This window comes from Saccoglossus kowalevskii, chromosome 2 (genome assembly GCF_978046115.1).
Source record: "Saccoglossus kowalevskii chromosome 2, keSacKowa6.1, whole genome shotgun sequence".
Taxonomy (NCBI): domain Eukaryota; kingdom Metazoa; phylum Hemichordata; class Enteropneusta; family Harrimaniidae; genus Saccoglossus; species Saccoglossus kowalevskii.
The window spans coordinates 7,999,458-8,024,536 of NC_140642.1; the positions used below are offsets into that span (position 1 = coordinate 7,999,458).

General features: G+C 33.2%; 2 protein-coding genes across 2 annotated transcripts in view; one reads left to right on the forward strand and one right to left on the reverse strand.

The window, feature by feature from the left end:
• The window catches only part of LOC100378373 (polypeptide N-acetylgalactosaminyltransferase 2-like), an 86,944-nt gene extending 64,956 nt beyond the window's left edge, over positions 1 to 21,988 (forward strand). Inside the window, exons 4-14 of the mRNA XM_006817365.3 lie at positions 110 to 177; positions 2,816 to 2,881; positions 3,431 to 3,552; positions 4,308 to 4,483; positions 8,571 to 8,674; positions 9,187 to 9,313; positions 9,507 to 9,599; positions 12,527 to 12,610; positions 17,843 to 17,969; positions 18,445 to 18,564; positions 19,141 to 21,988. Of these exons, the coding sequence (XP_006817428.1) occupies positions 110 to 177; positions 2,816 to 2,881; positions 3,431 to 3,552; positions 4,308 to 4,483; positions 8,571 to 8,674; positions 9,187 to 9,313; positions 9,507 to 9,599; positions 12,527 to 12,610; positions 17,843 to 17,969; positions 18,445 to 18,564; positions 19,141 to 19,308 (1,255 nt within the window). The 3' untranslated portion in view covers positions 19,309 to 21,988. The remainder of the gene's footprint in view (positions 1 to 109; positions 178 to 2,815; positions 2,882 to 3,430; positions 3,553 to 4,307; positions 4,484 to 8,570; positions 8,675 to 9,186; positions 9,314 to 9,506; positions 9,600 to 12,526; positions 12,611 to 17,842; positions 17,970 to 18,444; positions 18,565 to 19,140) is intronic.
• Positions 21,681 to 24,833, reverse strand: LOC100378222 (uncharacterized). The gene is made up of 2 exons (XM_002735434.3): positions 24,724 to 24,833; positions 21,681 to 24,021 (listed from the first exon to the last, which is right to left on the reverse strand). Exon 2 carries the CDS (start codon positions 23,905 to 23,907, stop codon positions 22,303 to 22,305), a length of 1,605 nt encoding a protein of 534 aa, XP_002735480.1. The 5' UTR covers positions 23,908 to 24,021; positions 24,724 to 24,833; the 3' UTR covers positions 21,681 to 22,302.
• Between the last annotated feature and the right edge of the window lie 246 nt (positions 24,834 to 25,079).

The following is a 25,079-nucleotide window of genomic DNA, read 5'->3' on the forward strand; positions in this document are numbered from 1 at the left end:
ATATACTTTTCATTGTGCCCTGTTTTGGTAATGATATTTGTTATTTGTTCTGTACAGTTGGAGGTGAATAAAAACGGGTAAATCTGTTATGTATTCTATCTCTTTGCAGTGTTCTTAACAGAAGTCCAACAAGTATTATTAAAGAAATTATTTTAGTAGATGATTATAGTGACAATGGTGAGTCGGATTTATTTATTTTCACTTTCATTTTACTTAATGATCTATACGAATATACGACACATGCTAATTAATATATCATACTCATTTGACTCAGAAAATTTATATTACTGGTATATATCATAGATATCTTCTGTTGTGAATATCGTATACCCCTGGTACATAGACCATGGTAATTGTTTGTGAACTACGCTTTGACAATGACTTGTCAACAGCCATGAAAGGCGTAATTACTTCATTGATTATTCAGCTTACCTTTTAAAAATTGCTAATTACCTAATTAAAAAAAAAAAATCAATTACAATAGATCATACTTTGACAGACTTTACCTATCAGGTCAAAGGACAATGTTGCAGATCAAATCGTATGAGAAAGCATCATGACGGAAAATGCTTTGCATAGAGAGTTTGCATACAATTAAAAATATTCAAAGAAGATAATGATTAATCTCTCAACTTCGGCCGTTTTCCCACACAGATGCTAATAATTTTATATCGTAAATTTTGATGGTATGTAAATAAAATTGTAATAAAACGTGCAATTTTTTTGTGGTCATTTTTGTTTTGTCATTGTAAACATGGAATTCAATTTTAATTCCACCAATAACAAAAAAGATGTACTACCAGTATTACCCCTAATCTGGTACATGGTAAAAAAAAATATTTTTTGAGTAGAATGCTTGACTAAAAAACAGATTTTGTGAGCTGAGTACTCTGGGCGCGAAGTTGGACAAGTATGGTATTAACATGTTCCATACATGTATGTGTGATCATGATATTTACCGGGGTAATCCCCGTTTGGACAAAGTTTTTTACTTGAATTACAATTTTAATTGATATTCAACAACAAAAGTTTCATCAACGGTATTTATTAAAAATAAAAAAAGTGTAGCTTTACCGAGTATGTAGTTCTGCTCTGATGACTTTTCGCTTGGTTCAGGTGCCATGGCTTACGAGAAAGTTGCGTGAAAGGGAACGTAGACACGACAGTGTTCAAATTTAACGGTTGCATATCACGTTTTGTACATAAACAATTGTTTGTTGTGATATAGTATAACACTCAAAACTAAGCTTGTCAGGCAAATAAACTTAAAGGGGAACTGCTCAATCCCTTGGATTGCACCAAGTGCTCATGGGTAATTAACTCCGCCTCTGTCCACTGAGTAAATGAATGCTTATCTTTCCCCCTGTACCGCTAATCCCACAAAACAACAACTGATATAAACATCCTAAGATTGGATTAGAATTTGCTTGTAAGTCCCTGTTCAGACGAAGTCCGAAAACAAGGACTTATAATTCGGTCTTCGTGCATCCGTCTGGGGTCATATCTCAAAGGTTTTCCTTTCCTGACAGTGATAAAAAGAAATCTTCTGTTGAGTATGTGAATTGTTTTCCAAGACAAAGTTTTACGTGTTTGTGATTTGATGCTCATAATACTTGAACTGATTTCCACGAGTTAATAATTAGTCCCCGTTCGAACGAATTCCGAAAACGGGGACTTATAATTCTGTGTCCGTGCGTCCGTCCGGAGTCATATCTCAGAATCCCTTGGACCGATTCTGTTCATTCTTTGCATGTGCCTAGTACCTTATGTGGAACATATGCACATGCAGTGGTTTAGCGATTCGATTCAAAATGGCCGACTGGCAGCCATCTTGTTTTTTGAAAATGTTGTATTTTGGACATGCTTTGTCTGTTGTCATTCAAACTTGATACATAGATTATACATGTTAGGATACATGTCCATGACGATTTATTTCGCAATTGGATCAAAAATAGTCGACTGGCGGGCATCTTGTTTGTTTTTTTATGGACTAGCTCTGTCAGTTTTCATTCAAATTTGGCACATACATGTACTTTATACATGTTAGGATGCATGTCCATGACAATTTGTTTCAAAATCTGGTCAAGGATGGCCGATTGACAGCCATCTTTTTGGCCTTACTACTATATTTCCACAATTTATGTACCATTTTCATTTGTATTTGGCACATACATCATACATATCAGTGTGTTTCATAATCAGATCAAAGATGGTCGAATAATGGCTGTTTTTATTTTTGGCCATATTACTACTACATTGAACACATGTGTTGGTGTAAATAAACAATCTGTTGTATACGCCACTTGGAACTCAAGTTTCAAGGACACGCTCGCGACAACCCCTCCGCTTTAATATGACGAGCACAAAGAGAACTTTCAAAAATTTAACTGGGACTGTGTCATTTTCATTGACTTGTTTGTACATGTTGTAATCAAGTTATACCCTGAAATAGAGTTCTCATACATTACCATAGTTCAACAAAGGATATCTTGAGTACAGTACTACCGGGTAACATGCAGTGTTGCCTATTCCCTTTGTCTTGAGATTTCCTACAATTTCCAGCTTCACAAAAATGGAATTCGGATTGTGTGTTAAAATGCACTATACATGTATGTATGGTTTGCACTATCATTAGCACCGGAAACAATCTCAGTGGTTTTTAATGACTGGAGCTGTGCACGATATAGCAATTATGTTCATTCCAGAGTTACTACACATCTCTGCATATTGTATTCCTGCTATGCCTATTTTCTGGTAGTGCGACTATTGTCTGGTAGTGCTACATTTACTAAGTGTTAATGTTTATTTATTTCAGCTGAAGATGGCAAAGAATTGGAGAAAATACCGAAAGTAAAAGTTTTAAGAAATGAAAAAAGAGAAGGTATGGGAATATTTTTCTATTTTGGGTTTATATGCACATCTTTTTGAGATGTGCTTTTAATAGAGTAAACATTTTATTAGTGTTGATACAGTAATGTTATATATTTCCATTTAAGTGTATGTAATTATTTAAGGTAATTTGCTATCATTAAAAGAAATCGATTTTTGTTAAAACGCAGGTCAAAAATCCTTGAAAGTTATTTAAGTTACTATTTGATTCTATAGTAAAAAGTTCTTGGTATATCTCAGTGTTTTGATTACATATGGTGAAAAAATCAGATGACTTTTATGGTTGTCACATATTATTGGAAAATTCTGATAAATACCTTTTTTATTAAATAGTGCTTTAAAGATAGATTTCTATGGAAATTGTTCCTAAAATATAATTTTTTGGAATTTTTCTGGCATTTTTTATTCAAAAAGAAATTCGTACAGGGGGTACAAGTTGACATCTGTCCAAATCAATAACTATGTACCAGGATAACACTATTGAATTCCAAAAATGTTAATGTCTTACCCTAAATGAATATCTTGCTTGATTACATTTCAGGTCTTATGAGGTCTCGTGTGCGAGGTGCCGATTATGCTACAGGCACTATCTTGACGTTTTTAGACAGTCATTGTGAATGTAATCAAAATTGGATTGAACCCCTTATTACGAAAATACAAGAGGTAATCACTGACATCTTACATTGAGGTGTATAACTTATTTACACACTGTTATGTCTGTATTATTTTGACCATGACTGTATCATCTTAGATGAAAGGATAGGCATGTGAGAGGGAAATGTTTGTTCTCCTTCTCGTCGTCGTCGTTGTTTTCGTCATTGTTGTTGATGTTGATAACAGTTTTTATCTGATCATCAAAGATGGCCAACAGCTGACAATTTTAATCGGCTATTTTAACATGTCTGCCTGAACCAGATCTTAAACATGGTACATATTGTTGTTGCAGATTTTGTATAAATTGACATATCATTAACTGTGTTTTAAATGAGATGTTTTTTTTCCATTAATGGTAATTCAGGCAACCTCAAGACAAAGCAATTATGTCATAAAGTTAAAACACTGATAATTGTTTTGTATACTTTTATATATTACTCACTTTATAACAAACAAAATGTTTATGGTTGTTAACATTCAATACAAAATGGGGACTGTGCATTATTATTACTTATCTTCATGATTTATACTACATTTGCAAAGAGCATTGTTATTTAATATCTAAATTTTCAATGGGAAAAGTTGTAATAGTAATGCTATGTTATTACAATATAATCACACTTATTGTAAAGGATGGTGGCACAACCAGCTGGAAATGTATACATGTACACTGTTTTTTTTTTGTACCCTACCCTTTCTCAAATATTATTTTTGAGTTTCAAAACTGTTTCCAGCCTAGTTACAAAACTGTATTTTTCTAACAGAATAACAAAGCAGTGGTGAGTCCTATTATTGATGTCATCAATATGGATAATTTCCAATATGTTGCTGCTTCAGCTGACTTAAAAGGTGGATTTGACTGGAATCTAGTATTTAAATGGGATTATATGACTCCAGCTGAGAGAAATAAGAGGAAATCAGATCCAATAGCAGCTATCAGGTCAGTTTTTAGCTGAGAGCTTATCATATGAGTGATTGCCCGTCGTACGTGTCAACTTATTACTTCTTCGACTTCTTCTTGAAAACTACAATTCTTATTGCTTTGATACTTGGTGTATATGTACCTTGGGAAGACCTCTTAGAGTATCTTTAATACTCATTTTTGTTAAAAAGTAATATTTACGACTTGTTCTTCATACAGTCCAATCTTGTTGATATTATACACAAAGATACCTCATGTGAATCGATCTCAGATTTGTTCATTTTGTGATAATATCTTCAATTCTCTAATTGTAATGTGCATTGCTATATCAGCCGAGAAGCTGCTTGTTATTAATATATAATAAAATACAATCAGTCTTCATGACTGCAATATTTGGATGGGTAAAAATGTGATCTGTACATGGCTAATACATGCATGCATGTACATGCATCTCACTTATTCGATTTTAATAATAACACACTGCTAACACAAGAAATCAAAACAATTAAATAATTTTCTTTTTTCTGAGATTCTGACTGATAAATGCTTGCAAGGAAAATGATTGTTTATATTTGACTTGTACACATTTATAACTGTTCAAGAAAGTTTTTTGTCAAATCTTTATAGCCATTTATTTTGTCTGCCTATATACCAAGGTAAAACTAGGGTGCCAATGTTATGCTTTAAGGTAGCGGGACTATTATTTGCATACTTGTTTTCATCTTCTAATTGTGACTAAATGACTACAAATAGACCCAGGAAAGTATATATTTTTAGAATCGCCATACTTCAAGCTTTTCACAAGTGTATTTTGCATGCCCGTATCTGCATTCTACGATGCGTTAATCAATCAAAGGTGAAAAATGACTTTTTCTGTAAAAAAAATAATTACGCATTTATGCTGGCGATAAGAAGTATTTTTTTCGCTTTTCCTAGTTGTTCAATAGTCTGGTAAATTGAATGTGTCTGGTCAGTTTTATTCAAGCAACGCGTTTTAAAAAATAGTGTGCTGAATTTTAATTACTGTTTTAGTCGCATTGCCCCCAACTCAAACCACAACTCGTTGGTAAATAATCGATGAAATAGTTTGTCTGGACACATTCAAGTTCCTCTCACTGTCACCTTAAAGCTGTGAAAATTTGGTGTTAATCCGACGACAATAAGTATACGTTATTTTTTGTTAAAGACCTTGTATTTTGAAAAACATAAACTCCTAGAAAACGTCCATGAAGTAACAGCAAAGATTTTCAAGCTTGTTTATCGCCACAATCAATTTGTTTTCCCATCAAGGTCTGTTTTAACATGTGTAGGGACATCCAAATGTGTAAGGCTATTGGAAACCAAAAAAATAAAGGAATGGGATAGTTATAATTGGATAAATTCGGCATATGAAAACACCAAAATAAATGATTTTTTTTCAGTTGCTGTGTGACCTTGTGTCTGACACATTCATATGCAAATGACTAATCTGTGAAACAAACAGGGGCGGAGACTAACCACTCAAATGTTTGGAAACACTCATTGTGTGTCAGATAGCTACTGATAACAAATCCTAACATTGCTTTGTCTTGAGTTTATCTTTGAAACTCATAGGCACACAGATTAAACCTGTGTTGTTGATTCTGGAAAACACTACTGAGGCTGCCTTGCTTCCCTTCAGAAAATCTACATTTTAACCAACTTACATGACATTCTATGTTATGTTGACTTTATCACGTGAAAGTTTATAGTGCATTTCATCAATTAATAAATAAATGAATGTGAAAATCATAATTTTAAACACAAATAATAGTCTCGCTACCTTAAGATTTCCAATTACTGCTAGATATACATGTATCATAATAATGGTGACCTGGCACAGGGATCTTCTATTTATCTTTTTCCATTGATGCTTTGTACTACAAAATGTAGCCAACCGAATATACACTGGCAATACTAAATTAGTGTCTCCTCTGTACACATACATTATCTTCAGTAAACAGTGGAATAATAAAGAACCAGTACTTATTGTACTGATTATATTTCTATTTTATGGGGAATGATTTGCTCAAACCAGTTGTTTTGTGGTTAAGGGAAAAGCATATGGGTGGGGTGAAAGATCAGACAAAGTTAACATGATGAACTACAACTATATGTATTTGGGAGTTTTCACAATCTTTCTTTCATGCTCTTTACTTTGCAAACTGGAAAGTTGTATACAGTCAAAACCTGGTGGTCAAATTTCTTCTAACGTCATTAGTAATTCATCTTCCAAAATATCAGTTAACAGCATAAATGTTGTTTTGCTCCAGGAGGTAAACAAGATTAAACTGTTTAAAGGTATTAAATTGATATAAACAGGTGGATTACATTAAGCTTTATACTGGCCTGGACATGTATTATTTACTGAAGTCTCACATGATGCAATAAATACACCGGTATCACAGACTTGCCTTGTCTGATTACTTTCAAACTTCACACTTTCATTGTACATCTTGAAAGACATATGCACATTCATTTATTTTTCATTTTTTCAAGATGGCTAAATGTGGTCTTGATGTACCGGTACATCATTTTTCAGATTGAATCCAAATTGCCAACAGGCGGCCATTTTGTTTTAATGAGCTCCAGAGCCATATCTTTGACATGTTCAGACTCGTATCACATATGTTTTCATGTATTTGTTTGATGAACCGAGAAAGAGCCAAATAGCCATTTTATTATTCTAAATGACATCTCTAAAGATACATTATATTATTCAGGTAAACTTGCATCAAAATCAAGCATTTCTGTCTTTGAAGAACTGAGTCTTGATCATACATGGAAAAGTTTTACATTGAACATAATGGGACCTTGATACACATTTTGTTTTTTAGATTAAATTCAAATGTCTGACTGGTGGCTATTTGGTTTAATGATCGCTTTTCTAGAGCAATATCTTTGACATGCCTTGACCATTCATGTTCAAAATTGTTATATTCCTTAAACTTGTTGACTGTAATACAATTACTTGATTACTAAAATATACTAATGAAAATACTAGGACAGTAAATGTATATTAACACAAGTAGGTTTATTGAACTTTCTCATCACTATTGTATATGTGCACTCAGAAGTATCTCAGATGTTGAATGTTTTTTCTACACAGTGCTTTACACAATAAACTTAAGATTGATAATTCTGCCCCAAGCAGTGTGCGAGAGCATGGCAGTAACTATAATGATTGCAAGTTATTAATATGCTAATTATGGACATAGGCTAGAGAGAACTCTTTCAAAGCAAATTATTTAAGAGATAATCACTGTAAACGAGACATTTGTCAGAAAAAAAGCTGATGATAAATACCAATAGTGCAATATCATTGTTATTTTATAATTTATTTATTAAAGTATTAATGTAGGTAGGAAGGAAGTAAGAACAATACATATACAAAATAATGGAGCTAACTACTAGTATGCTTATAACATGATTTCCTCTCCGTGTGAATATACTCTCATAACATCCGCAAAATTCACCTGTACATTCTACTTACTCAAAATATTTTTTGATCAAGCCAAAAATTACAGGTACTTTTTGGCTTCTTTTGTTATAGTTGGAATCAGATCTGTCTGACATTATTTCTCAGCATGTCTTGACAAATTTTGTTGATAAAGACACGTCATAATAGAGTATATTGATTTGTTTTTCATTTTGTTGGCCTATGACCAACTGACAACCAATTTTGTTTCAAAAATCAACATTTGAACATGTCATTAAATGTTTCTGCAAGATAAACAGGAAATGTAACTTTCAGTGGTGAGAAATATGAAAAGGTATTGATCAAATATAAAATTATTGGAATAATTTGACAACATCTTAAAATTGTCAGATAAAAATCTTAGCATGTTGTTGATGTGAATGTATTGATTTTCTCATGAATGTATTCCACCGTCGATCTGCATTTTCTTGTCACTCAGCTCGTCTGCACCAGCCTCTGTGATTGCACAATGATATCATGTCTCATAGTGGAATCATGAGACAGCAAATGTATAAATGTATTTATATAATTGTCTGGTTAATCATAGCAAATAAAAAATTTAAAGATTGTAAAAGTTGATTAAAATATCTGTGTTTGTTCGCATTTCAGAACGCCTATGATTGCTGGTGGGTTGTTTGCTATTTCCAAGTCTTGGTTTGAAGAGTTGGGGAAATATGATATGATGATGGATGTATGGGGAGGCGAAAATCTTGGTAAGGTTTCCTTTTTAATTCCTTTAATTTAGTTTTAATATACATTTTGTATGTAACTGTATCTGGCACCGGATTTGTGTTTTTTTCACTGTACAGCATAACTTGATACATAACTATAAGAACTTGGAGGTTAGATTACCAAGCTATGGTGATGCTATGAACAGAAATTTGTTATATACTACGTGTTGAAAAATTGACTGATTTAAGAAATTTTTAAATGGACAAGTAACATTTTGAAGTCTAAAACCCCTGCAGTTTATTCATTAGGTATTATCTCCTTGCTCAAAATCACTAAAAATGTTTAAACAATATTCCTTTAGATTACATAATCATTTGTATATTAGTCATTTTAAATTACACAATTGTCAGCAGTCATTTAGTTTGAAACCTTTGACAAGGAATATATGTAATATAATAAATAAATGCGATAGTAAATGGTATTCAGAAGACAGAGTGTATGTTTTTAGTTCAATATAAGCCAATACTGGTACTTTCCTTTTTATTTTTTACAGAAATTTCATTTCGTGTGTGGCAGTGTGGAGGAACATTGGAAATCATTCCATGTAGTCGTGTTGGTCATGTCTTCCGTAAACAACATCCTTATACATTTCCTGGTGGTAGTGGAAATGTATTTGCCAAGTATGTATCTCAACATTTTCTATTCAGTCTAATTTCTGGCTGTGGTACCTAATTAAAGACACATTACATATATTATTCATGTTCCAATAATTTAGGTGTATCATTTCAAATGTGAGATTACCACTTACAGACAAAAACTCTTGTGTTCTGTGTTTGTCCCCACATGACTAGAAAGTTTCTGATTTCTTTGTAGGAATACTCGTCGTGCTGCTGAAGTCTGGATGGATGAATACAAGAAATATTATTACTCTGCTGTGCCTTCATCTAAGAATATTGCCTTTGGAAAGTATGTGCAGTCAATTTCTATTTCACAAAATACATTGTATACATAATATTTTTATTCTCAAGGCCATATTTATAACTCCTGTGTGCTGAGCACAAAGGGTGGCTAATGTCATAATTATGTCTTGATGGGTGGATGTGTGTGTAAAATCTTGTTCTACCAATGTCTAAAAAACCAACTAGGTGGATTTGAAGGAAATTTGATATACAGATATTTAAGGATGAACTGATTTTAAACAAATCTACATATTAATTAGTTACTATCTAGACTCACTAATTAGCTTAATTAAACCCCCATTCTGACCATATAATGGACATAGAACAAAGGTGATATTAATGTCTCTAATTATTTCATAAATATTATTTCATATTCCAAATTGAATGTGCGTAATTTGTTCAATAAACATCAGCAAATATTGACTTCATTTTAACAGGAGCATTTTCTAGCATCTCTATTTGAGCTGTTTCTGCTTTTCTTAGCGTGATTTCCTACATGATTTCAAAATGTCAATGATAATGTTTAATGAGGGATGAGTTGTAAAAATTATTGACTTGAAAGCTATCAATATATTACGTTAATAAAGTGCCTCAGTATATGAAACTACATGCGTCATATGCCGCTATAAACAAGGAAATAATTGATGTGAATAGCAGTGGGTGAGTGGGTGGGTGTGTGGAAGCTTGCTGTTATCACCATTTAAATTAAGTCTACAATGATACATCTCAAATTAATGTTTATTGTTATCTTCCTTCTAATGACATTTAATACAGTGTCTTGAATTCAAAATCTGTTCAGAGGAAATTCAGTTTCATGCTGCGTCAAAATATATACCTTTTTACTTTGCTCGTATTATCATAAATTAAATGGGGGGGGGGTATCTGTCCTCGTTTTTGTTGTCAACTCTGGGATAAAGTTTTGTAATTTTTATCTAATCTGTTTTACAAACTTGCATATATTATTAATCAGTGCGGAATCTTAGTATGTCTCCCAGGTACATTACAGATATTGGTGAAAGTGTAACTTAAATTAACTTCTCCTTGTGGTTACAATATTCAAACAATTTTTATCTCATCATTGTCAAATTTGGAAATCTTATCAATCACCATAAAAAATTAATCAAGTTCAGTTCTGGTGTGACTAGCATTTCCAATACATGACAATTTGGTTAAACATATTATGTTGACATAACCATAAATGCAGGGAATGAAAACATTTGTTGATAATGAGAACCAGATTGCAGTAATATACTCGCCAAGATATCCTCTATTAGTAGCAATTAATAAACACATATGCTGTTTTCATAATGTTGCATAAATCTTTTTCTGGTCTGCTGTACTATATTTGAAAACTTTTATGCAATTCATGTTATATTATTGTATAAGGGACCTTGGGACTAATGTATTGTACATTTAGCATTAAAGGTACAAATTGTTGTTGTGCGTATGGTCAGAATTAGATAATCACCAGTGTGATAGTATAGTTTGAGTTCATCTTCATGTGTTAATGGTTGTTCTAAATTCCCAATGGGCAAGGTTGTAATAGTTACTAGTACGCTACGTTCATATTTTGCAGATCATAAATCTATAAAATGTTCATCTAGTTTATACGTTTCAGATCAATCTAGAAAATGTTACTTAATCTGCATGAGCTCTAAAGGTCGCACATCCTGGTACTTTCTAGGAGTACCAGTGTTGTATATTAACTGTCCCATTGAAACACATGAATAGTTACAGTGATTTAGACTTAACAAATTGATAGCTACCTTATAGACTCACTAGAGTGCTAGTTTGATTTATTTATTTCGTCTTCAGACCAGGTGAGTCCATCTGATCAAAACATTGACATTGCTATTTTTTTAACACTCTCAGAGATGAGACAACACTTCACTGACTGCAAAACATTATTGTAAATCATTTGAGCTGTAAAGACTATTGATATCATATTGCAACCTGACATTTCTGCAATGATTTTAGTTTTAGTTATCCTTCTGTGTATTAAAGGAAAACCTATTACAGCAATCACTTCCACTGATTGCAAGAATTTCAATGCCAGAATTTAAAAATTCTTCCTGATAGGAAATTTGTCTTCCAGAAAGTAGCAGGATGTGTGAATAAAAAAAAAAACGCTTTACATACAGGCATTTAGTGAATGTTTAGACGCATGAATAATTAAAAAGAAGATTTTGTTAATATACTCTCTAATACAGCAAAGGATTATACAGTGGTTGTTACTGATACTTGAAATGAAATACTAGACAACAGATAGAATATCACCCTTCAGGCAAACCAGACTAAGATGCAGGGACACAGTTCATATATTACATGCATCAAAGATTAAACTGAATAACTTAGAAATATGAACACCGTCTTCATTTATTCAGTCATAATCTAATTTTCTAGAATTTTTCTTTCCATGTACTGGTAAAATAAAATTGATTGCATTGTGGTTTCCGTGCATTTATGTCTCATTAGCGTAAATTTTTTTGAGAGAATCTTTTGAGAATGTAAAGCACCTGAACCACTGACTTTGAAAGAAACATTACATAAAATGTTAACATTGATTCTCAAGACTGCAATTGTTTGAATTTAAAAAGATTGTAACACTTCAAAAGATTGTTATACAAATGTTCATGTTTTAATGAAAAAAGAAAACTGTTTGTGACATGAAACGTTGGGATAATTATATAAAGATCATCGACTGAGGGTGTTATTTTGACTCAAGGCGACTGGGTTCTAACACAACAATTTAACAACAATTGATTTCAGTATAGAAATTCAAATGTTATTGGAAATTATTTGTTTTGTATCTTTGGAGAATGTGCACAGACAGTAAGATTGCCATGGCAACAGTTTGCCAGTTTTCTCATCCATATATATCGATGTTCAGATAACTTATCTTCTAAAGTTATAATAACATGTTTTGTTTTGTAGTATACAAAGTAGATTGGATTTAAGAAAAAAACTACAGTGTAAATCATTTGGGTGGTACTTGGAAAACGTATATCCTGAACTCAGGTAAGTATATAACAAATAAATAAACCACGTGTATTGAAAATGCCATTCTAGGGAAATAATATTTGTTTCTTCCTTCAACAACATTCAGATCATCATGTAGACACTTCTTAAAATTTTGTGATAAGGAAAACACTTTTAAGTTGCAAAGTACGATTATGGTTACTGAGCCAGCTTTTTCTTTTCAAACAGAGCAAATGTAGAGACTCAAAATGGACATTCAAATTCTTGTAGAGAACCTAGCATATATATTATGTAAAATGTTTATTTGATGGTGTCTTGTACTGTTTCATACATGATTACCTTCCAAATATTGTCTATATCTTATACAGGATCCCAGAACATATTAAAGAGCATGATAACTCTAACGAGTATAGCCAGTATTATTAATGATGGAAGCATATATACATATTCCTGCTCCTTTTCCCTCACATTTTATTTTTAACTCTTTGAAGTAAATTTTAAGCACTTTTTACAAAATAAAAGGCTCCTAATTTTTTTTTTTTTTTTAAATTTTGACCATGAAAAATTATATCCTTTCAATTATAAATCTACAAGGAAATTTAAAAAATTCATAGAAGTGTTTGACCAAGGAGTTCAAGGGGTTAATTATGCACAAATCACTTGCACTTGGCAGGGCAGGTAGAATGTAGAATGTAAAACTAGTTAGGGGATGAAGTCAATTATGGGATTAAGAAAGGAACAGTGAATATTTGATATATTGCTTCCTAGAAATCACCATCAATCTGCTGTCACAAAAGGTATATTCAGTCAAACTTGCATTTGCTTGGTGCAGGTGAGGTGTCAATTTGCACTTAGTGCTAAACCTCATTCTTTTAGACAAGTTGGATTACCTTTTCTTTCGTAAAACTTTCTAAAGAACTGTAGACATTCATTTTTGAATATTGTACTTTTGTAGACAGCTCTATTTTTCACAACACTATTAATAAATAATCACACTATTTTCAGAGTTCATACATTATAGTTGTTTGTAAAATAGAAATTTAGTGACCATGAAAAAATGACATTTTAGTAAATTGGTGTTATAACAAGAATACCTCAAAATAGCAGTACAGTGATTGTATAAACTGACAGCTAGCAGAGTCAATGTGGCATTTCTCTAATTACCTTATTATTATACATCTTATCCTGCGTGCATTACGGTAATAGTTTAGTGAGATTTCAGTATTCATGTCATAAATTCATAGTATTCATAAACTATCTGCTGCATCTGATGTAAACAAAAAAAGTGTTTGACTTTGACGTAAATATAATGTTTCTGCACATTTTCCAAATAAGGAAGACATTCAAACGCATCCATAGTTTTACAAGCAGGTGAATTCAATTGCTTTTGATGTTAGATGTATAGTAATAGGCTATTAGAGAACATGTGAACTCACTTTGCTTATCTATGAGTATTCTATTATACACAGTGATAGATATGGTGATACACTGCACAGTAACTTACATGTGAACTCACTGTGCTTATCTATGAGTATTCTATTATACACAGTGATAGATATGGTGATACACTGCACAGTAACTTACATGTGAACTCACTGTGCTTATCTATGAGTATTCTATTATACACAGTGATAGATATGGTGATACACTGCACAGTAACTTACATGTGAACTCACTGTGCTTATCTATGAGTATTCTATTATACACAGTGATAGATATGGTGATACACTGCACAGTAACTTACATGTGAACTCACTGTGCTTATCTATGAGTATTCTATTATACACAGTGATAGATATGGTGATACACTGCACAGTAACTTACATGTGAACTCACTGTGCTTATCTATGAGTATTCTATTATACACAGTGATAGATATGGTGATACACTGCACAGTAACTTACATGTGAACTCACTGTGCTTATCTATGAGTATTCTATTATACACAGTGATAGATATGGTGATACACTGCACAGTAACTTACATGTGAACTCACTGTGCTTATCTATGAGTATTCTATTATACACAGTGATAGATATGGTGATACACTGCACAGTAACTTACATGTGAACTCACTGTGCTTATCTATGAGTATTCTATTATACACAGTGATAGATATGGTGATACACTACACAGTAACTTACATGTGAACTCACTGTGCTTATCTATGAGTATTCTATTATACACAGTGATAGATATGGCGATACACTGCACAGTAACTTACATGTGAACTCACTGTGCTTATCTATGAGTATTCTATTATACACAGTGATAGATATGGTGATACACTGCACAGTAACTTACATGTGAACTCACTGTGCTTATCTATGAGTATTCTATTATACACAGTGATAGATATGGTGATACACTGCACAGTAACTTACATGTGAACTCACTGTGCTTATCTATGAGTATTCTATTATACACAGTGATAGATATGGTGATACACTGCACAGTAACTTACATGTGAACTCACTGCTTATCTATGAGTATTCTATTATACACAGTGATAGATATGGCGATACACTGCACAGTAACTTACATGTGAACTCACTGCTTATCTATGAGTATTCTATTATACACAGTGATAGATATGGTGATACACTGCACAGTAACTTACATGTGAACTCACTGTGCTTATCTATGAGTATTCTATTATACACAGTGATAGATATGGTGATACACTGCACAGTAACTTACATGTGAACTCACTGTGCTTATCTATGAGTATTCTATTATACACAGTGATAGATATGGTGATACACTGCACAGTAACTTACATGTGAACTCACTGTGCTTATCTATGAGTATTCTATTATACACAGTGATAGATATGGTGATACACTGCACAGTAACTTACATGTGAACTCACTGTGCTTATCTATGAGTATTCTATTATACACAGTGATAGATATGGTGATACACTGCACAGTAACTTACATGTGAACTCACTGTGCTTATCTATGAGTATTCTATTATACACAGTGATAGATATGGTGATACACTGCACAGTAACTTACATGTGAACTCACTGTGCTTATCTATGAGTATTCTATTATACACAGTGATAGATATGGTGATACACTGCACAGTAACTTACATGTGAACTCACTGTGCTTATCTATGAGTATTCTATTATACACAGTGATAGATATGGCGATACACTGCACAGTAACTTACATGTGAACTCACTGTGCTTATCTATGAGTATTCTATTATACACAGTGATAGATATGGCGATACACTGCACAGTAACTTACATGTGAACTCACTGTGCTTATCTATGAGTATTCTATTATACACAGTGATAGATATGGTGATACACTGCACAGTAACTTGCATGTGAACTCACTGTGCTTATCTATGAGTATTCTATTATACACAGTGATAGATATGGTGATACACTGCACAGTAACTTACATGTGAACTCACTGTGCTTATCTATGAGTATTCTATTATACACAGTGATAGATATGGTGATACACTGCACAGTAACTTACATGTGAACTCACTGTGCTTATCTATGAGTATTCTATTATACACAGTGATAGATATGGCGATACACTGCACAGTAACTTACATGTGAACTCACTGTGCTTATCTATGAGTATTCTATTATACACAGTGATAGATATGGCGATACACTGCACAGTAACTTACATGTGAACTCACTGTGCTTATCTATGAGTATTCTATTATACACAGTGATAGATATGGCGATACACTGCACAGTAACTTACATGTGAACTCACTGTGCTTATCTATGAGTATTCTATTATACACAGTGATAGATATGGTGATACACTGCACAGTAACTTACATGTGAACTCACTGTGCTTATCTATGAGTATTCTATTATACACAGTGATAGATATGGTGATACACTGCACAGTAACTTACATGTGAACTCACTGTGCTTATCTATGAGTATTCTATTATACACAGTGATAGATATGGCGATACACTGCACAGTAACTTACATGTGAACTCACTGTGCTTATCTATGAGTATTCTATTATACACAGTGATAGATATGGCGATACACTGCACAGTAACTTACATGTGAACTCACTGTGCTTATCTATGAGTATTCTATTATACACAGTGATAGATATGGTGATACACTGCACAGTAACTTACATGTGAACTCACTGTGCTTATCTATGAGTATTCTATTATACACAGTGATAGATATGGCGATACACTGCACAGTAACTTACATGTGAACTCACTGTGCTTATCTATGAGTATTCTATTATACACAGTGATAGATATGGTGATACACTGCACAGTAACTTACATGTGAACTCGCTGTGCTTATCTATTAGTATTCTATTATACACAGTGATAGATATGGTGATACACTGCACAGTAACTTACATGTGAACTCACTGTGCTTATCTATGAGTATTCTATTATACACAGTGATAGATATGGTGATACACTGCACAGTAACTTACATGTGAACTCACTTTGCTTATCTATGAGTATTCTATTATACACAGTGATAGATATGGTGATACACTGCACAGTAACTTACATGTGAACTCACTGTGCTTATCTATGAGTATTCTATTATACACAGTGATAGATATGGTGATACACTGCACAGTAACTTACATGTGAACTCACTGTGCTTATCTATGAGTATTCTATTATACACAGTGATAGATATGGTGATACACTGCACAGTAACTTACATGTGAACTCACTGTGCTTATCTATGAGTATTCTATTATACACAGTGATAGATATGGTGATACACTGCACAGTAACTTACATGTGAACTCACTGTGCTTATCTATGAGTATTCTATTATACACAGTGATAGATATGGTGATACACTGCACATAACTTACATTTGAACTCACTGTGCTTATCTATGAGTATTCTATTATACACAGTGATAGATATGGTGATACACTGCACAGTAACTTACATTTGAACTCACTGTGCTTATCTATGAGTATTCTATTATACACAGTGATAGATATGGTGATACACTGCACAGTAACTTACATGTGAACTCACTGTGCTTATCTATGAGTATTCTATTATACACAGTGATAGATATGGTGATACACTGCACAGTAACTTACATGTGAACTCACTGTGCTTATCTATGAGTATTCTATTATACACAGTGATAGATATGGTGATACACTGCACAGTAACTTACAATGGCTTGCTATAGCCTCTCCATATAATAAGTATTTCCCCTCCCACTTAACAGCCAAGTCTGTCTAGTCAATATTTTCACATTTATTTCAGAATACCAGATAAAAAAGACATTGCCTTTGGTGCATTACAACAAGGACATTTGTGTATGGATACATTGGGTCATTTTACTGATGGTACTTTAGGTTTATATGAATGCCACAATACAGGAGGCAACCAGGTAAGACAAACTAGTTATTCTATGCAGTAATAGTATACCTTATTTTTTGTTCAGACAACAACTGTTTGTCATTCTCAGGTTACAGACATTCTGTACAGAAAATTCATACATATCTATGCTGTTAAAGTCATGTCGTTAGACTAGGATGGTGTTTTTGACGTTGTGGGTTGTCATTGTGTGTAACGTCTCATGTTGGTTTGGTTGAATGAAAATATTCTTTTAATACTGTGTGTATTAATAGTTTTTTTATTTTTCAATGATGTTAAGGGCTTACTCATTTCAAAACTGCACAGTTACTATATACGGTAATATAAAACATTGGGGTAATGTTTGGAATGAGACATGTAGTTCAACTCCTTTGGTTTATAAACCCAATGATATGTGATTCAATACATATGTATGAGAGAGTATGAACTTGCTATAATGTTTCATGGATTGTAGTTTAAAAACATTTCCTTACTGGGTTCTTTTGTAGGAATTTGCACTGACCAAAGATAAAGCAATTCGTCATCAAGATTTATGTTTAACTGTAATGGATCATAGACCATCAGGAGTCATTAAACTCCATGGCTGCAGTGAAAGTAATCTAAATCAGGTAAGAGATAATGATATACTGCCCTCTAGAGGCAATATGCATTTACTTGTCATGAAAATAGTTATGTTTTAGACATTGCATTTGTGTTGACTCGAAGAGTGCAAACCTTCACCACAGATGTAAATTACTTATTCCCACTCCAATTGTTTCCATGGCAACCCCATCTGAAAATGTCCTGCCAATCAAACCCTCATCTCAATACACAATTTAATGAATTGGTCCTTGTGTCATGGACAACCTACTGAATATTTCATTAGAATTCATTCATATCTTTTTTTAAGTTACCCAAATGACAAACAAAAGCCACAAATTGTCGATACTGAGACATGGATGTAATTGCTAAAGTTGTTGATGTCCATAATATTTGCCCAATACATTGGATACCAGCTTGTCTTATCAATGCAAATTTTTGTCCCCATTTTCAAGTTCTCCAATCAATCTACCATGCTGGCGGCATTCACCTAGTGGTGCCATAGTGTTCATGTCTATATCGTCTGTCACATACCGGGTACTCTAGTTTTCAGCATACTTATTTTGAGGCATAAAACTAATTTTGTATTTTCTATTCTTCTATAGAAATGGGAGCAGATAGAAAACAATAGACAGCTGAAGTTTCGTGGCACAGATCTGTGTATAGACAGTAAATCCGTAGCCACTGTTGGATTGGTTGTCGAGAGATGTGAAAAGAATGCAATAACTCAACACTGGAGATTTTCAATGGATAATTTACATCGAAGTCTTTAATATGTACTGTGCAGTATTTCAGCCCACCTTTTTGTTTTAACATGTATATCACAGAAACCAATTCTATTTAGAGTAATGCGTTTTTTTGTTGTGGTGACTAATTTGAATAGCTTTAAATATGTACATTTAGGGGTGTGGATAATTTAAACATGTACGTGGTACATTATATTTTCCTAGTTTCGGGTGATCAAAGAGTTGGCAAGAACTGGTTACTCATACCTGAAGATAAAATAATGACATTATTCGCTGCATACTTGTATGTGTCCCTGTTAATAAGGCCAAAAAAAAATTGTTTTGTTGCTCTCAGCGGCTGACCGAAAAATATGAAATATCGCGTTCCCCCCCCCCCCCCAATTTTTCTATTTTCCGACTTGAGGGCAACATAAGTTGTTGTTTTTTTGGGCCTAAAACAACTAACTATTTAGTGCAGATAAGTGAGCAACATTTGTTAACAGATTCACATACTGGTTGGTGAAAATGTAAACAAATGACTTCACAGTACGACAGCTTATACACAGCGAACCAATTATGATTGTCATTTAGGTGTTGACATATTGTCATCATTGAACAATTTTTATAATATATTTGAAAACTTATATTCATATACAGCATGGTCAATTCATGAGAGAAAAATGGGGAATTTATAAAAATGGGGAATTTATAAAAAAAAAGTGATATTTGTTCTGTGTATGTGTTTTAATTATCCGTGACTCATTACTATGACACACTAATCCAGTTGATTTTCACAATTATTTTCTCATAGCAAAACATCAGCTGATCAATGTCTCTGCCAAATTATAGTATCAAGCCACTTAGGGGATTGACTTATTATGTTTGACTCATGTCGCTGCTCATGGGAAGCCTTGTGTGATTTCAATTTGTGAAAACAGTTACCATAGTGATGGTTTATCTCGCTGCTGATCATTATGATATGATAATTTACAGCTTTAATTACTGATTATTTTCTAAATATTCAGCCCTATGAGTGTCAACAGAGATGCAACTCAATGTATATACTAGTAGATGGCATGTGTGAGTGCTGTATATCTAGCCCAATCAACGATAAGGTTGATATCTAGATTCTTGTATGTAGGAATAATGGGTATTATAAAAAACAAAGTTTTCACTTATAGTTTTCTTAAACCTACTGTGCAATGCTTTCTGGCTACAAGACTTTGTAAGTTCTCTAATACACTGTATTGCATATTTTCAAAAAGAAATTAGCTTTATTGTTTAATGAAGGTCACTGAATATTTGGTTCTCAGTTTGGCGAAAAATGGAACATTACATTTGGGGGTGGGGTCAGATGGATATTTCATTTAGGTGATGAATTCCATTGGGGGGGGGGGGGCAAAGAGATGTGTAGGGGCAAATATTTTTTTTTATGGTTGAATTTTCAATGAAAAAGGAAATATTGATATTTGTTTTTTTAAAGCTTGATGCGTTAATCATTTCAACAATCTAGTCAGGCAAAGAAAATGAAATATTCAAAGTTATTTCACTCTCACACAAGGTGGGGGAGGACACCTTTTATGTGGTGTTGTACATTGACAATTTGAAAAATCCCTGTACCATTATGATTCATAAATTATGTTATTCTTTATGCGATTCATAGCTGAAATTTACGCATCAGGGAATAAATATTCATGTTAGTAATGCAAGCAGTTTTGTTCTTGCATGTATTTTAATAAAACTAATTTGCCAAAAATAATTATGTGAGTATTGTTGGGTTCTCCTGAAGCTAGCTCCTATAACTATGTACAAAGGGCAACAATTCTGTAAGTGCTGCATGACAATCAACTAATCAGATACTAAAGCAAAATTAGTTATTCAGAATCATGTGCAGACACTCTTCATTCCCATCCAGATTTACACTTGTTCCATTTATGGTCTACCACCTTATTCCCAGCTTGTATTATCATTTAATTCTCAGCATTTACCACATAATACCAACTCAATAAATACTGTATGTAGAGTATCAGTAAGGTACTTTCAATTGATTGAGACACTGTTGATTCTGACATTGATGCTTGGGAGAACCCTCTTGTTAAATGCGTCTGTGCCAAGGTTAGATAATCCTTTAAAGATTGCAACATCTAAAACAGTGTAGTTCTGGGTCTTATATTTGTGGGACTTAAAACACACTTTTTTCTATAATATCTATGTTAAGCTTTATTTAGAATATCAAACTTGCTGTCATTGGTATAGTTGATTGTTATTGAACCATATTATGAATAATAGTGTAACAAATTTATTTTTTCGCTTTGTGAGTTGTGTTACATATTTTAAGACCGGAGTCATCAAGTTTGATCAAAGGACTTGAGAATTTCATTAGTGTACATTTGTTTGTATTTAAGAAAAAATAACATACATTTTCAAGACAAACTTATTTTTTATTCAATTTGTCTATAATTGACACTTGCATTCATTGTCTTGACTGCTAAAAATTGCTCTATGTTTTCCCACCATTTCTATTTATATACATTCGCAAAACTACAAGTTGATTTCTGTTGATTGACTGTAACCAATAATCACTACTGATAATGCTATTTAAAGCCTTAATGTGTATTTCATTTTTAACAGTACTGATAAACACAGAAACATTCTATATTTAGTAGGTGATAGAATTCAATCTAAATTTTTAAAGTTAAAAAGAATTAAAGTTTCATTGTTAATTTTTTGTTTTGTGTTTCACTTAAGTGGTAGAATGGACTGTTAAGTTGTGTCTACCATGAACATGCTGCAATATGGTTGGTATATGTGATATCACAAGTTTGTTTTCTTGCCACAATCATCGTACAGTGGGCATGGGTTGCAAAGGTACAAGCCACAAGTGGTGCTTTAAAGAAATTAGTCATTAATGAAGTTCTGCTTACAGAATGTAGATTCTTGCACAATTATTTGAAGTGATGAAAGTAAAATACAGTAAAAACTTATTGAGATGAAGTTTACATGACTACCAAATATACACAAATGAAATCTGGATTCTTTCATTCATTGCAGCTCTTCCCGTGGATGATAAGCTATATACACCCTTCTGATACAGCTGTCTCTCAACTTCTGAATACTCTCTTCTGAAATTCTAGCCCAACCAGATAATCTTACAAAATCTAAATATGGGCTGTGATATGCCAGCATTTTCACCAATTTGTCCGTGATGTTTTTCATTCGTGGAAACCGTGCACGCATTAATGGACATGCTACAACTAATTTACATAATGCCTCTTCACTTAATTCATTGCATTCACCATTTAGATCAATACAACTGATGTTGGTGTTTTGTGACAAAGCAAGGACTATGTCATCATCAACATTGTGGTTGCAAATTGTGAAAGTATCCAGATTCTTACAACAGTTCACTATACTCAGTAAAACATCATACTTGATTTGTGTGGCTGGCCATAGCTTGAAGAGTTTCAGATTATTTGCTCTTCTTTCATCCCTCAATACTGGATACAACTCGGTGCCATCTATGTGCTCACATGTATACACAGTCCAGTTTTTCAAATTAATGCAATACTGGACTACAGATTTAATAACAGAGTGCATAGTAGTGCAGTGAGAAGACGAAAAGCTCAATTTCAAGTCTTGTAATTGCTTGCCCATTTTTGAGAGAATCTTATCAACAACATCAGCAGATACCCCATCAATGTTTACGTCCAATTTATAGAGGTGAGGTAACTGAGTAAATGCGCTATACATCATATCCTCGTCTATTCCCTCTAAACTTCCATCAAGCGTAATTACAAAAAGGGATTTGGGTAAATATGGCAAGACGCACAAACCACGATGCAGACTGAATAAATTATAATAATAATAAAGATTGAGATCTGCAAGTCTGCGACATTTTTCCATAACACTTTTCAGACCTTTCTCAGTGATACTTCTCCAGGATGCTTCATCAACTTTTCTCAGCTTCAACGTTTTTAAGTTTGGGCAATTTTCAGCCAACACTTGTAAGCTATGATCGGAGACCTCTGTATTGCCTGTCAGATAGAAATGATATAATCGTTCACCTGTGCTCTGGATGATACGAGATATCTGTTCTTCATTTAATGGACGTGAGCCCTGCGCTTTGTGAATACAAACAAAATATAATGATTTATTATTAGCAACCAAATTACAGAATGATTCATTATCAATGCCTGGTGGTTTGCCGTATTCCTCCTGAATAATGACTTGTGCCAGCACCGGTGACTTGACAGAATTCAGACTCCAACCACAAACTTCAGGTAAAAATATTAACTCTAACGTCTCTAGGTGGCGCTGTTGACTCAGCAGATTATGGAGTCCTATATCAGTGATTTCTGCACAGCTGTCAATACGTAGAGATGTAAACTGGCATCCACACTCAGCTAAGTTCAATAACACGGTATCATTGATCTGATCACATTCGTAGAAGTTTATCCTCTTCAATGTTGGTGCAAATAAATGACTTACAATAAAAGGTAAATACTCTAAAGTGAACTGATCATGAAAAGCCAGTCTCTCAATCAATATCTCCTTGAATTTGGTTGGTAATTTATCCTGTAAGTTCACTTGTAGATGCAAACTTTTACTAAGGCATACTAGGCACATATCAGTTAGGTTTTTAAGCATGATTGGTCTTCATCTATCATTAGACAAGATTATTAGTCATTATTTTGGTATAACTATCATACTCGTTTCAGCTGACTCGCAGCATCTATTTCATTCCATACTGTGTTTTCCCATCTGGAAAAAAATAAATTATTAATTAAAAGTATATATCAATTGAATCCCCATACAAAATATTCTCACACTTATGAGAAATGTATGTTCTATATTAATTGGAACATAAACCACAGCAAATTAAAATCTTGAAACAGCAGAAATGCCTGAAAATATCCACTGAAACATTTTTAAAAAAGGTCACGATTCATGTTTTAGAAAATGTGCCAAAATAAATGACCCTTAGGGGTCAACCATTAGAAATTATAGGCGAGGGTGCAAGCTACACACACAGAGAAAAAAAATGCTTGAAAAGTGTTGCAGAATCAAAACGTTTACACATTAAAGAAAGATACAAATGCACAGATAAGACACTGTGAACAAAACAAAATTCGATACCACCCCGGTGATTTCAAACCCCCAATACGGTACTCTTTTTTTTTTTTTTTTTTTTTTTAAACTAACCTGGGTACTGGATTCAGCAGGGACAGCTACAAGATTGTGAGCTCATTATTTAACTAAATATGTGTAATTATAACTAACAGTTATCCACATCACCACAAAGTACAATTTATGTGCATATGATTCTGTTCCTTTGTTATTAATATTAATTATCATATTTGAACACGCCCCTAAAAATGGGTTAAACAAAACTTAAAACGTGCAGTTGTGTGATATAGTTTTGCCCCGTTTATAGTAAATTAGAGAAAACGCATATATACTTACGTGTGCACTGTTATCGCTAACTTTCTTTCGCCTCGCCATAGAGAGTGCGTAATTGGAATTCCTCACATTCTCCGAGATTTCTTTTCTCGATAGTTCAAAGTTTACGAAGTTTCGATGACCCTGTGTGGCCTTTTCCGAGCATGCGCACATCTACCGATAAATTGGATCAGAGCGTTCATAACATGAATCGCAATTGGTCAGTTGGTTTGCGTTCTCTGAGTGATTTTGTTAATTTTTATAGAACATTTCAATGTTTTCTGAATATTTGAAGTTTTTTTGAACCTGAATAAAATACAAAATGTGTGAAATATTTGATTTACTTATCTGCAGAGCTGTTACTGATGTGAAATCATGAA